The following is a 15,543-nucleotide window of genomic DNA, read 5'->3' on the forward strand; positions in this document are numbered from 1 at the left end:
AAAGCCTTAAAAAATCTTTAAAGAATTAATCATTGTGTCAGAAAACCTTAAGAAACTTAGTTTTCTTTGATCAAAGAAAGGAGAATAGAAGATATTATCAGGTTTAAGCAAGATTGTGATTTAGTTCAGCATTCCTCCAATTCAGTCATTCTCATACTATCTTCAGAATATTTGTCCTATCTTCTATAATCTTTACTACTATTTACTTAATATAAACCAAAAAAACCAAACTCATCGCCATCAAGTTGATACCAACTCATAGCAACCCTACAGGACAGAGTAGAACTGCCCCATAGGGTTTCCAAGGAGCACCTGGTGGATTCAAACTGCCGACCTTTTGGTTAGCAGCTGAGCTCTTAACTACTATGCCACCAGGGTTTCCACAATAAACCTGTTGCCATTGAGTCAGACTCATAGCGACCCTTTAGGACAGAGTAGAACTGGCCTATAGGGTTTCCACGCAGTGGCTGGTGGATTTGAACTGTTGACCATTTGGTTAGCAGCCGAGTTCTTAACTACTGCGCCACCAGGACTCCTAATTCAGTTCTTCTAAATTAACTTAAATTTTTGTTACAGAAATATTTAAACAGCCACCAATGTAGAGAACCTCCACTTTTTATATCTAAACTAATTTATGTAAATAAGACACTTTACACTTTACTATAAATGTATCATAGTAAAACTAATGCAATGAAAACAAAACAATGGCCATACGTTCTGCTTGCCAAGAACACGGAGCTTAAGGCCTGCCTTCTTTGATGTAAAGGGAAATTTACAAGAGTTAAATAGAAAAAAATATATTAGCATTAAATTGAGAAGGCTCAATGGAATAGAAACATTAGTGCTTTTTCACTGCGCTATTCAGTGATACTCAATGCCTGTTGGTGCACCACCTGAAGTCATCTTCTGTCCCACCCCAGGCAGGTGTTCCATATTTTAGGGAAAGAAATAATTAAAAAGTTCATCTTGAATTGGAATATTTTAAAAACAAAAATAAGTAAATGGATAGCAAAATAACTTCCAATTTTTGGTTCTTTTTAAAATAAGAAAGTCTATAAGCTATACGTGGAACCAAGATACATGACATTAAAGTAAAAGTAAAGGACCACATGATAGGCAACATATCATGGAAATACTTTTGGAGTATTAACCTAGTGGTTAAACACTCAGCTGCTGACTGAAAGGCAGGCAGTTCGAACCCACCAGCTGCTCTGCGGGAGAAAGATGTGGCAGTCTGCTTCCGCAAAGATTACAGCCTTGGAAACCCTATGGAGACAGTTCTGCTCTGTCCTACAAGGTCACTATGAGTTGGAATCGACCCAAAAGCAACAGATTTTAAAGAGAGACCTATAATGAAAGTGAGGCAGAAAAGTCCCAGAAAGTGAAGGTAAAGCCTATCTCAGTCATCAGTTTTACATAACGCAGTAATGCATATTTTCCCGGGACCCTCAATCAGATGTCCCTAAAGCTGCAGGGAACGGAGACTGTAAATAGACTGTTGTTGTTCTGTGACACTGAGTCGACTCCAACTCATACAGACCCTATAGGACAGAGTATAACTGCCTCACAGAGTTTTCGAGGCTGTAATCTTTACAGGAGCTGCTGGTGGGTTCAAACCACAGACCTTTGGGTTAGCAGCCAAGTGCTTAACCATTGGGCAACCAGGGCTCCTTATGAAGAGAGACTAGACTACAGGAAATGACAGCAACCATGCTTCATTTCCTAATTGGAAAAAAGAAGGTTATATGTGATCCTGAGCAGGTGAGCTTATACTTCCTTCCAAATTCCTCCCTTGCCCTTGGCAAAACAAAACAAATAATGCAACACTTAGACCATGATTCTGCAACTTACAAGTGGAAAGTTTTAAAATCAATCTAAGCAATCATGAGGAAGAATAATTTTATATGGCATGGGCTATACACTGCTAATGTAACAAGTAATACTCCTCCAGTGTACCTCATAGGGAGCCCTGGTGGTGCAATGGTTAAAAGCTATGGCTGCTAACCAAAAGGTGGGCAGTTCGAATCCACCAGCTGCTCCTTGGAAACCTTACAGGGTAGTTCTACTCTGTCCTATAGGGTTGCTATGAGTCAGAATCAACTCGACCGCAATGGGCTTGGGTTTGGGTTTTTGGTACCTCATAAAAGGTCCTAAGATTCATTGTTAGAAAGATCTCTAAGCAAATATCTATTGGAAAATAAGTAAACGCCAAGTCTCTTTACATTCAACTCCCAAATACTTCCAAATAAACTACAAGAACCATTCAATGTGGCTAATGCTGAATGTATCCTCTTTAAAGGAAAAAAGGCAGTAAAACATGGCGGCTTCGCGCTGCCTGGGGGCCCGGGGCACATGTGATTCCTGTCTGAGGCTGTATCTACAGCCAAGGGTGCACAAAAGGGGAAGTCAGGGTCTCCGGGCCACTGCCCTCACTCTTAGTTGTCGCAAACATCGTCTGCGTGGGAGACGCCCCATAGCTGGCGCAATCAGTGCCAACAAGGACCAGGAGATGGAACTAGGAGCATTATGTTCTATTTACTAAGGAGATGAAAGTTTCCGGGAATTAAGTCCAGTTTCATTTCAATATAGGGTAGGTGAAAATGGTGATCCCAAAGCCTTCTTAATAGAGATTGCCTGGACAGAAACATACCCTCAAACACCTCCAATTATATCTATGAACGCTTTTTTTAACAACACCATATCATCAGTTGTAAAGCAGAGGATATTAGCCAAGTTACAGGAAGCAGTTGAACTTAATCTTGGAACTGCTATAAGCTATGTGTTATTTGAATATGCCAAGGACAATAAGGCACAGTTCAGGGAGAAACACGGTTCCATTAATTCTACAACATTCATAAGGAATATCATCTCAGTTGAAACTCCTAATACAGCCCCATCAAGTAAGAAAAAAAGACAAAGAGGAACAACTTTCAAAAGCCCAGAAATATAACCAGATAAAACAGATCACAAAGGGGAACTTCCTTGAGGCTGGAACTGGGTTGATGTGGTGAAACATATAAGCAAAACTGGGTGCAAAGATAATGAATAACGCTTGGAATTTGAGACAAAGAGAGAGCTCCTTTAAAAAATAAACAGGGTTCATTTCAAAAGATTTCATCACTTTTTTCTGGTATTCAGGTGGCTGTTTATAAAACAAATTTTTGTATGTTTCTTACATTAAAAATGTTGTAAGCTAAAAGTTCATGAAGAGATCGTGTTGTATTATCTTCACAAACTTGCCTTAATCAAAGGTGAAAATGTTACTGTTTAGTATACTCTGCAAAGCCTGTCAAGCATTGTAAATGGACAAATATGGGGAATAGTAAATAATCAGTGTTAATTTATATGACCTTTTTCTGGTGGATGTGATAAAGGAGTGTGAAGCCCTTTTCAAGCCCTCATCCCAGCGGAGCAAAATACTGAGTGAACTATTATTTTGCAGCATGATCCATATTAATAGGCTTCTTATCTTAAATAAAGTCTTCATTTCTTGTTTCTTTTCATTACTGAAGCATAAATTACTTTAAAGAAATTTAAATACTGATATTTGGACTTTATACATAATACTCTTTGTAGTTCCTTTTTATTATTCAAGGGTGCACAGCTTCTCTTTAATAAATGAATATCTGTTTATACTTTTCTCTTGGTTTCAGTCAAGATATATAATTATGAGTGCCTTTAATGGTATGTGGAATAGCAGAATATTAAAAAAAAAAAAAAAAGCTGCCAAATACATTAGAAAGCATTTTAAATAGAAGTGTTGATTCTTATTTGAAACATTTCTCTTTGCTGCATATACCATGATGGAGTAAAAGATGTCTTAATTTAATTTTTTATTGTTGGAAACAATGATTTTTAATAAATTCCTATTTATCTGCTATTGTGTGTTTTTAGATGTTTGATAATTGAGATCTTCTAAATGGCTTAACATAAAACACATTCAAGTTTTGTTTCAAGTATACAAACATATTTCTCAACCTGAGCATCTTTGCCATAAAAGACATAAAGTCTTTCAAATGCTGAACTGTAGTACATGCTTGATTTTAAAAAATCATTAACAGAGGAAACTATTGGTGTAATTTTAATGTATCAGGAAAAGTTATTAATGTTTATGTGCAATGTATACAGTGATTTTGCATATACCTCCCAGCTTTAAAAACAATTAGAATTAATGCCGTGGTATCAGGAAGGGTAAAAATGTTATTGCCTCAGTTTGTACCTGTGAAGCTTGGATCCCACTTTTTAAAGAATAATTGATTTCTAAGGAAGTTACCTTAGCATAAGAGTAGATTTTTGAGTTGTATGCATGGTTTTTACTGTGTTAGTAACACTGGCTTCAGTTAAATCTTTTGAATTATAAAGTAAGTATAATAACAGTGAAGGAGTTTAATCTCATTTGCAAAAGCTGAATCACATTTTATTTCTTGAATTAATATGATAGAAACATTAAAATTCAGGACCACTGGAATATGCCAACTTTTGTTTTGGGGGTTGTGTGTTTGTAATTTTTTTGTTCTTGTGTGAATCTGTTTGCTTTCTTATTTTCTAAAGAAACTGAAACTCTTAGATCTGCTAGTGAAGATTCTGGAATTGTTCAGACTTCATATGGCTCATCAATTACAAAGCATGCTAGTTAAATGCCAATGAACTATTTTTACTCCTTCTATATGAAGTATAGAAATTTCAGGGCGGGGTGGTAGCAGTGGTGTCTCTCATTATCTTATGTAAAACACCTGAATATTTTCATCACTATTGCCATCATCTGTTTAACACTCCCAGTATATTTTCTCAAAGTCTGTTTATTTAAAATTGTGTGGAATGACAAAATTAATAAGCAATAAACTCAGAATTGTACACACTAAAAAAGAAAAGAAAGAAAAAAAGGCAATAAAACAGTAAGAAGATGACCCTTACCTGGTAAGATTTGTAATCTGTGGATAGTTCATTACAAGTCCTCTCAGAAACTCCGATAAGTCTTTGTATGAATGGTATCGATAGAGAGCCAGGTTTGAAGAGGAGCGTAACATGAGGTCCTCTAAACCATTCTCAGCTGAAAGGTCTTTAATTAAAGTTTCAAACTCTTTAGTAGTTGGATCACTGGCATCATCAGTATTGGTGCTATCCCCCTTTCCTTTTTTTGATTCATTGTTTGAATCTGTTGAAGATCGAACAAGTGTGAAGTTGACCTGAATAGCACCTTCACTCTTTACAGTCACGTTCTTGGTGACTGGATTATACCTGTAATAAAGAGACAGATCAGAGCCACACTTCTTCAGCTGGAGTACCCAAGCCCTGGGAAAATAGAAATGTGTGGAAGGTACATGAGTGTTTGGGATAAACATGGTGCATCTTTCTAAAGAGTCAAATTTTTAATTTTATGATCATTTAAGTTTTTAAAATATTAATAAACAATGAACATATATGTAGTTGACTGTACAATATGAATGAGTTCTTAAGATTATACATATGACTTCAAAAAAAATTTCGTGCTGGCAATGGATACCCTCATGTCTTTTGGAATCTGAGTTCACTTGTCTGCATCAGGGTATGTGGATAGAAAAGTTTGAGATGTACTAACAGGATATTCTCTACCAAACACACCCTTCTTGCCATATTTCTCAGATACCTTGCTGCTTTAGTTTATCCAGTACTATGCCAAAACTGAAGAAAAATAGAAAAGATTTTATTACTCATCAGTGCAAGTTTTAACTCATCCATATCTGGGCACTAGATACTTGAAAATAATTTTTAAAAAAGTAACAGTAGCTGTAAATGTTTTCATGTATTTACTCTTACTCCAATGGTTGTTCAACTAACTCTTCAGAAACAAGACAGCTAGTAGAATGAGGGAAAAATATCCTGCAGTAACATCTAATCAAAACATGAAAAAGAAAACAGTAAGAGGGTAAAAATGATAAGCTTCAATCTAAGCAGCCAAGTGGTTCTAATTTTCAGCTGCAAAGGAGGGGAAAAGATAAAGAAAAAGGAAAATAAAAGGTCATAAGTTCATTCACTCTTTTTTCAAGAAATATATCTTTGTGGAAAGAAAACATGAAAAAATGAAGGCAGTCTTACTTAAAGAACTGGCAATAAGAAGTAAATTTCACTGAAGCAATAAGGCAAATGTAGAACATTAAAAAATGAGTTTCTGTGAAAGACCTTTAAAAGGGTACAAATGTTAGGTGGTGGTATTTATTGGATAACATGACTAGAAATGTGCAGCAGGGCAGGAATATTGTTTTTTCAACTAACAGGTGCTTCCCAGAATTTTTACCAATAGTGAAGGAAATCATTCACTATGGCTTTTACATCCAGACAGGGGGCAGGTGATCAGCAGAGGTGGAAGAAGGTAAAAGAGGTCGCTGTTTGGGGTGCTTAATTTCACAGATTTTTTACATCTGCTAGTTAGTGCACTCATTTTGCCACTAGAGGAGAGTCAAAAGTGTTAAGAAGCTGTAAACTTCCCAACATTAAACTAAACGTTGCTTAGCAGGCTTTCCAGGGCTTTCTGGTACTAATCTTCCAGAACGGAGCCATGTTTGTCTTATCTCCAAACACTCAATTTCAAAGCATTCAGTCACTTACCCTCGAGCAGATGCTGTGATTTTGTAAGTTCCTGGAACCAAGAGACGCCAGTAATCTCCAGTTTTGTAAGTAGTTACTGGGTGATTAATTTCAGCAACACTAATGGTGGCATTTAGTATACCCCTGCCATCTGTGGCATCTAGGACAAATCCTCTGACACCTTGATGAACCTGGATAAGGCAGGACACCAGATTTCAACGGTAAAAATCATCATCTACTTATGTTGTGAAATCACACGACAAAATAACAGGCTCTTAATAATGTAAAAGTATGGAGCAAACAGGAATTTAGGAGTTTAGAGTAAAGCTAAATGTAAACACTCATTAAACAAAACATTTTAGTTTCTAGAAGGCTGTTTTTTAATAGGCTAGGTTTGTCTTTACCATGAGGAATATAAACAACACTGTTTAAACTTCAGCATATTCTGACAAATTCAAAACATGGAACATTCTACCAGTAAACTGACCTGGCCTCTTCAAAAAAGAAAAGTTGTTAAAAAAAATAGAAGAACTATTCTAGGTTAAAAGAGTAAAGAGATATAATAATCAAATGCAATGTGTGAATCTTGACTAGATCCTGGCTCTAAAATATAGCTATAAAAAGATATTTTGGGGACAAGTGGGAGAAATTTGAATACAGACTCGGTACTAGGTAACATTAGGGATTTCTGTTAATCTTCTTAGGTGAGATAAATGGCATTTAATTATATAGGAGGATATCCTTATTTTCAGGAGATGCATGCTGAAATATTTAGGGGTAAAATATGATAACATCTGCAGTTTAGTTTGAATTGGTTCAGCAAAAAATGTGTGTGTAAATAAATGTCTATAATTTACATATAAGTACAGCAAATACAGCAAAATGTTAGCAATCGATAAATGTAGGTATAGGAATAAGAGTGTCTCAAATTGTACCAGTTTTATAACTTTTCTGTATGTCTAAAATTTTTCAGAATAAAATGTTTTTAAAAATTAGTATGCAAACTCACAGGCTTTATGCCTCACTATTCACCACAAAGAATAAAGTGGAAAAGTACAGGCACAAAGTATTAGTCAGATTATCCTAATTAACCATTAGCGTATTTCTTATAGTCTTTACCTACTGGCCACAATGCATATCCAAACAAAAGGAAATTAATCATCTCATAGTAAATCACTGGCAAAAAGAGAAAGAATAAAACATTTACCCCACAGCCCATCTTTCTATCACTTGACAAATGCTCACTTTATGTTAGCTTTTAATAAAGACAGGATCAAATGCAATCACTAACCATCAACAGCAAAACTTCACTACCTATCATTTTCTTCAACTCTTCTCCATACATACAAATAAACCCATTTCGATCCATGAATTTTCTAGGTAAATGTACTGAACCATGAATGAGTCAAATTGGGCTCAAAAAGATGTATTCTAAAATCAATGCATGAAAACCACATGTACACACAGAAATCTTGTTCTTGAGAGAAATTTCATAGTTCATTCCTGAATCATCACCTGTTTCATAAACTGGATTAGAGATCTTCGATTCTGTTCCCAAAGTTTTGGCAGATCTTTCTCAAACGGATATTTCACACAACCTAGTTCAATAGTCACTTCAAAGCAATTTGTGTGTAAGTAGTTCCAGTCTTGCATACCACCTAAAGGTTAAAAAATTAAAATCACTCACTCTGAAGAAGTTCTAAATAGCTCAGATCCCAAAAGGTAAGCAGCGTTCCTAGTAAAAAGCAAAATTCATCTTTCGTCAACATTTGGTTGAAAAACAATAATGCGTTCCTGTGAGGGCTCTTTTGATGCTTGTGGTACACAGGTAGAGCACCTGTACTTTTACTCTTCCATTAGCACATCTAAGGTTCTTTGTAAGAGACAGAAGTAAAATATAACACTTTCACCAAGTTTCAGTATATTACATGTAAATGGTACACAGAATTTTTAAATAGCTGAAAAAGTTATTTTGAATGCTTTTAACTAAATATTTTTGCAATATTTTAAAATATTTTTAAAAGATTGATTCTCTCAAAATTAAAAGATCAGTGACAGGCAGCAGCACCATTCAGGGGAAAAATTCCATCAGATTCCACGGTCTTGATATAAAATTATCTTTACCTGGGACATTATACCAGTTAGCTCCATTTGTTATTCCATGAGGAAAATATTCAGTAGGGTATATATTCTTACAAGGTCTACCCTGAAACATCTGTGAATTTTCCTGAAAAACAAAAACAAAAATTTACAGTGAATGACCTCTAGCAATATGGTCATTCAACTGACATTTCTCTGTCTCAAAAGAATACTAAAGATTGAATCTGGAATGATCTCCAGGACATATTGCTTAGTGAAAAAAGCAAGATATAGATCAGTGTAGACAGTATGCTACTTTTTTGTGAAAGAAGGAGGGAAATAATTTATATTTCTTTTTGTTTATGTCTGCATCAAAAAACACTGGAAGGATATAGGAAAATAATAAAAGTGGTTATAAATAGGGTATGTGTAGAGTGGGAATAGGGTAGATGGGGCCATGGGAAGCAGTGAGAACTTTTAATGTATAGCTTTCTACACCATAATTTTTGACTATGTGAATTTATTATCTATTTTTAAAAATCAAAATTAAATGTGATCTACAAAAAAAAAATCGAAGAATTCATTTATTACTGGCAATTACAATAGAAAACCCAGACTAAATCTTGTCCCCGCCCCCCGCAAAAAAAATCTGCTCATATTCATACTTTCACTTCATGCTTTCAAGAAACTTAAAGTCCAAAAAAGATAATACACATACAATGTAAAGTAAGCAGCTTTCCCTGGCTTCTAGGGACTGAGCTGGCCCCTCTGTACTCTGATTGCAGGCTATACAACCATTTTCTTATCCTATTACAATAAATTTCTGTTCTTATAAGCCACTCAGTTTGTGGTATTTTGCTACAGCAGCCCTAGGAAACCAGTATATGTAATAGGTTCAAAAGTAAGGGGGGAAAACATAGGAGCAAAAGTCCTAAGCTGCCCTACAGGAATTACGGGAAGCTTAACAAAGAAAGCACTTGGCCTGAATCTTGCAAGACATTTAAGGAGTTTTTCTTTTTAAACAAAAGAATTAATTTTATAGCATCTTATGTTGACATAAAGAAAACAAAGATCCTCACAACTAGACCAGTAAGCAACATCATGATAAATGGAGTCAAGACTGAAGTTGTCACGGATTTCATTTTACTTGGATCCACAATCAACGTCCATGGAAGCAGCAGTCAAGAAATCAAATGGCGCATTGCATTGGGAAAATCTGCTGCAAAAGACCTCTTTAAAGTGTTGAAAAGTAAGGCTGTCACTTTGAGGACTAATGTGCGCCTGACCCAAGCCATGGTATTTTCAATTGCCTCGTATGCATGGGAAAGCTGGACAATGAATAAGGAAGACGAAAGAAGAATTGATGCCTTTGAATTATAGTGCTGGCAAAGAATGCTGAATATACCATGGACTGCCAGAAGAACAAACAAATCTGTCTTGGAAGAAGTACAGCCAGAGTGCTCCTTAGAAGAAAGGATGGCGAGACTTCGTCTCAGGTACTTTGGACATGCTATCAGGAGGGACCAATTCCTGGAGAAAGACATCATGCTTGGTAAAGTGGAGGGTCAGCGAAAAAGAGGAAGACCCTCAATGAGATAGAAAGACACAGTGGCTGCAACAAAGGGCTCAAGCATAGCAAAAATTGTGAGGATGGCACAGGACTGGGCAGTGTTTCATTCTGTTTACATAGGGTCGCTATGAGTTGGATCAACTTGATGGCATCTAACAACAACATGTTTAAGCACAAGCTTACCTTGGAATAAGAAAGTGCTATTTGTTGAAACACAGCATCATCTGGTGATTTACTATATGTTGCAAGCCCCTGTTCATCATCATCATAAGGATAGTTCACCACCAACGAACCTACAACAGAAAAGAGGAAAATGTGTCATGTCATCCGTTTCAAGGTGGCTCATTAACATAAAATAAGCTTTTCACGATACTGTCAGAGAAAGAAACCAATAAAATTTGCCAAGGCTACTAGCTAATGTCCTCAATAGAAAATAAAAGTGGATAAGTAAGAAAAGTATGCACGAATCTAAAGAGCACCTTAACTGGAAAGGTCTTGGGAGTTTACCTGAATTTACAGGAGTGATTTACATGTCAGAGCTGAAAGCAGAAGTATACAGATGAAATTCAAACAATTTTACTTTTATAATAATTAGGATCAGAAAAATGAGTAAAATCGGATACTTTTTTCAGTAAAATTCACATATGTTTAAGGCCATGAGGTTTTAAAACAAGGGACTCTTGAAGTCCAACTAATTCATCCTCCTCATTTTGCAGATATGGAATCTAAAACAGAGAGGTTAAATGACTTATGGATAGCAGAGCCAGCCCTGGAACCCAAGGATGTCTTAATTTCATGCTCAGAAAAAAAGCTAAAAATTTCTCTTAGAGTCATATTAGAAATTATATCATGACTTTTCAAATTAGAAACTATATTATATGACCTAAGGTAAAGAAAAGGATGCTTTAAAGCATATGTAAAAAATAACAACTTCCTTCATACTCCCCAGAGGGCATAAAGCAGTTAGGGGTACATCTCAGGCAAAAGTCTAAGCTAAATACCCCAAATGCCCTACCATAGGGTTAAACTCTTTCTTCCTATTAGTCGCATTATTTTCATTTGTCCATCTGTCCATTTATACTGCCTTCTACTAAGTCATTCATCATTGCCCTTTTTTATGCCACTTCATGGGAATTAAAGTGAAGGAAGATATTTAACTTGAATTCTGATGAAGTAATCCTATAGTAACAAACACCAGGAAACATTAATAGAAAAATTAAACATTTCTTTAAAAAGCAAATATGAAGAATTATGCCCATCCTATTTCCCAAAATAGGTCTAACAAGCTAAGTATGCTTCACCACCTCTTCTTAGACAGATTTAATTTCTCAAAAATCTTTGATTTCACCCTGGGTTCATGACCCAGATCTAGAACATTCTGCTAGTAAAAAGGCAACATCGACTTCTACCCAATGCTAAGTCTCAGATGGCTAATTTTCTAAGGCAAAAAAAAAAAAAAGGCATAAAAGACTTACAGTATTTCAACCAAACAGTTATTTAAAAAAAATTTAGTATTAACAACAAAAGCACAAGCAACAAAAGGAAAAAGAAATACATTGGACTTAAAAATTAAAAATTCTGTGTCTCAAAGAACACCATCAAGAGAGTGAAAAGACAACCTACGGAAAGGGAGAAAATATTTGCAAACCATGTATCTGATAAGGGTCTAGTATCCAAAACATATAAAGAATGCTTGCAACTTAACAACAACAAAAACAATCCAATTTTAAAAAATAAGCAAGGGACTTGAATAGACTTTTCTCCGAAGAAGATATACAAAGAGCTAACCAGCACATAAAAAGATATTCAACATCATTAGTGTTTAGGGAAATGCAATTAAAAACACAGGGAGGTATCACATCGCACACATAAGATGGCTATAATTTTAAAAAGTAGAAAATAACACGGGTAGGGAATGTGTGGAGAAACTGGAACCCTTGTACATTGCTGATGGCCATGTGAAATGGTTCAGTCACTATGAAAAAGAATTTGGCGATTCCTCAAAAAGTTAAAAATAGAGTTACCATATGACCTAACTATTTCACTCCTAGGTATATGCTCAAAAGAACAAAAAACTGGTACTCAGATAAATACATGTATAAGCATTTTCATAGCAGCAGTATTCACAGTAGCCAAAAGGTGGGAACAGCCCAAATGTCCACCAACAGATAAACAGATTTAAAAAACTGTAGCATGTACATACAACGGCATAAAAATGAATGACATATCGATACACACTACAATGTGGATGAGCCACAAAAAACATTATGTTAAGTGAAAGAAGCCAGGCGTAAAAGGTCACGTACTGTATAATTCCATTTATATGAAATATTCAGAATAAATTCATAAAGACAGAATGCAGATTAGTGGTTGCAGTGGCTGGGGATGAGAACAACTGCTTAACAGGTATGGGGTTTCCTTTGGTGGAGATGAAAATGTTTGGAAACTAGATACAGGTGGTGGTTGCACAATACCATGAATGCACTATATGCCAATCAGTTGTTCACATTAAAATGGTTAATTTTATGCTATGTGAATTTCACCTCAATAAAAAAATAATAATTAGTATCAAAATTTACAAAAAGGATTCTTGCTTTTCCCTACAGTCTTTTAAAATCCTTTAAAATTGTTAAACTGGCAGCAAAGAAATTCTCTTTTAAATTTCTTTGCCAAGATTTCAAAACCTATTTACAGATTTTAAGATGAGAAAACAAAATATGTCATGGAAAGAAACCTATCTACGTGACTGAGAATGCCTACCCTCCCCAACTAGGCCAAGGTTTTAATACCACATCTGTAAATTTGTGAATTGTCTTCACTGGAACGCAACTAGTATTAATTAAGTTTTCATATTCAGCCAAGGTGACATGTGACTTATTATGAGGATTTTTTTTCAAAGCTCAAAATGAAAATAATCTTCCATCAAATATGATACAAAATATAAAAAAGAAAACAAAAGAAATTATTTTGCCAACCAGGCTGTAACTTCGTAATTTTTATTTAGCTCTTTAAACATAGTCCATGATTACCAGTTGTAGAAGTATTTTTTTCTACTACTGGAAAGCTTTCAAAGCAGCTTTTAGAGAACCTCAATTTACTTCTTAAATCTAAATATCCATAGATGTGTAACGTCTTTCTAAAGTAGTAATCTACATGCCATCAAATCTCAACTGTGACACTTCTTTTTGACATCCTAAGGAGATACCATTCCAACAAATGTTGACACTAAATTTCTTCCCATTGGGCCTGGTGCTAGCACATACATTCTTTTTTTTAAAAAAATAGTTTCACTGAGATATAATTCACATACCATACAATTCACCCATTTAAAGTGTACAATTCAATGGTTTTTAGTATATTCACAGGATCGTAAAACCACCACTACTATCGGATCCCAGAATATTTTCATTAGTCCAAAAAGAACCCCCCCGTACTTGTCAGTAGTCATTCCAGCCTGAGGCAACCACTAACCTTTCTGTCTTTTTTAGGACTGGGCTGCTAACCAAAAGGTCAGCAGTTCGAATCCACCAGCCGCTCCTCAGAAACCCTATGGGCAGTTCTACTCTGTCCTATAGAGTTGCTATGAGTCGGAACTGACTTGATGGCAACAGGTTTGGTTTTGGATTCTGAACATTTCATATACACTTCATAGAAGTGAAATTACAGGATATGTTGTGGTCTCTTGTGACTGGCTTCTTTCAGTTGGCATGTTTTTTGTTGTCTATCCACACTGTAGCATTTATCAGTACTTCATTCCTTTTTATGGCTGATAATATTCCACTGTAGGGACATAACACGTTTTATTTAGCCATTCATCAGCTGGTGGACATTTCGGTTGTTTCTACTTTTTGGCTACTATGAATAATACTGCTGTGAACGTTCATGTACAAGTTTCTGTGTGGATATATGTTTTCATTTCTCTTGGGCAATAACACCTTCACACCTATTCATAGTAGGACATGATGATGTTTTTGAATCCTGACCTCTCATTCTATTCAACTGATCCATTCCTGATGAGTTACATGGGGGTGTACAAGCTCAGACATTACAGGAGAATGAGGTCACTGGGCTGCAGTTAAAAATCTAGCAAGTAGAAGATAAGAAAATGCCAAAATATAAACTTACATAAAAGAGTTTATTCAACTATAGGCAGAAAACGACTAAATATTTGGCTCTATTAGCATGTTACCAAATTCCCCATGTGAGGGATAAATATAAAACACTCGTGAGAGATAAACACGAAACACTTGAAGAACCACCAAAAAGAGAGGAGAGAAAGAGAAGGAGAGAAGAGGGAAAGAGGGAGAGAAAAACAGTCAGAGAAATGACCTAAAAAGTAATCAGAAAACCTTTATGTTGTCTGCCATAAAAGCAATAGATGACACTCATTTTAAGAAAGCCTAAGATTGTAAACACCTAAAATTCTACCAGGATTTTCAAAAGCTCTCCAGAGGAACTAATTATTGGAATAAAAAGTTGCCATACCTCCATGCAGGTTTGCTGATAGTACAAATGGATATGCCTTCATCCAGCTCATCACGGCAATAGTTTCTGGTTGGGTAGGATCTGTGATCTGAATGAACTGGTCTGGGAAATTTCGGTTCAGGTCAAAGTTGTTGCTGTTGTTTCTGCCAACTACACTTACTGAATCTCCTATATGATAACAGGATTCATATTTAAGCCATATTTCACTTATATTTTAATCCAATACATATTACTTCAGCTATCTTAACTCAAAGATAAGTGTGAACACATCAGGCTTCACTATCATCAATCACACTATGATTAAAACACACATCTTTTTTACATTGTACATTTAAAAAAATTGATCTCCTCCAGATCTACTGAACAGAGAGGGAAAACCTTTATACTTCAGTTTCTGTCCCCTGGTTATACTTTGAGGGAAAATGAAATCCATTTACACACATTATATTAAAGTACTGCTCAGTTGTCAATAGTCCACATACAATGATATGACCACAATGTGGAGTGGGCATTACTGATCTGTTATACTGGTAGACAGGTCACTAAGACTTTGCTAAAAACAGATCAAATGAAGAGAAGCAAATTGTGGTAGGCTTTTATTAAAGTGACCACAAAAAAGTAAAATTAGCCAAGAACATAGTTGAAAGAAAGTTCAACCAGATGGAAGAGAAAAGGTTCAACTTAAGCTTCACTGTGCATATTCCATTTTAATACAGATTGGGAGCCCTATTATTGTCGCAATGAGAAAAAAATTGCAAGTAAATAAAGAAAACATGACTAAGGATGCACAAGTGGTAATTAGTTCCACCTTCCAGAAAGGCCTGGTGAGGAATGTGGGAGGGGTC

The 15,543-nt window shown here is 35.6% G+C and overlaps 1 protein-coding gene and 1 pseudogene across 1 annotated transcript in view; one reads left to right on the forward strand and one right to left on the reverse strand.

Annotated features, from left to right (window-relative positions):
- CPD (carboxypeptidase D) overlaps nucleotides 1-15,543 on the reverse strand; it is a 69,147-nt gene that overhangs the window by 13,095 nt on the left and 40,509 nt on the right. Inside the window, exons 7-12 of the mRNA XM_004376175.2 lie at nucleotides 14,699-14,866; nucleotides 10,397-10,506; nucleotides 8,689-8,791; nucleotides 8,080-8,222; nucleotides 6,586-6,755; nucleotides 4,915-5,238 (exon numbers count right to left, since the gene is read on the reverse strand). Of these exons, the coding sequence (XP_004376232.1) occupies nucleotides 4,915-5,238; nucleotides 6,586-6,755; nucleotides 8,080-8,222; nucleotides 8,689-8,791; nucleotides 10,397-10,506; nucleotides 14,699-14,866 (1,018 nt within the window). The remainder of the gene's footprint in view (nucleotides 1-4,914; nucleotides 5,239-6,585; nucleotides 6,756-8,079; nucleotides 8,223-8,688; nucleotides 8,792-10,396; nucleotides 10,507-14,698; nucleotides 14,867-15,543) is intronic.
- On the forward strand, nucleotides 2,076-4,895 carry LOC111820510 (RWD domain-containing protein 4 pseudogene; annotated as a pseudogene).

The sequence above is a fragment of the Trichechus manatus genome, unplaced genomic scaffold, assembly GCF_000243295.1.
Source record: "Trichechus manatus latirostris isolate Lorelei unplaced genomic scaffold, TriManLat1.0 scaffold00040, whole genome shotgun sequence".
In the NCBI taxonomy this organism is placed as follows: domain Eukaryota; kingdom Metazoa; phylum Chordata; class Mammalia; order Sirenia; family Trichechidae; genus Trichechus; species Trichechus manatus.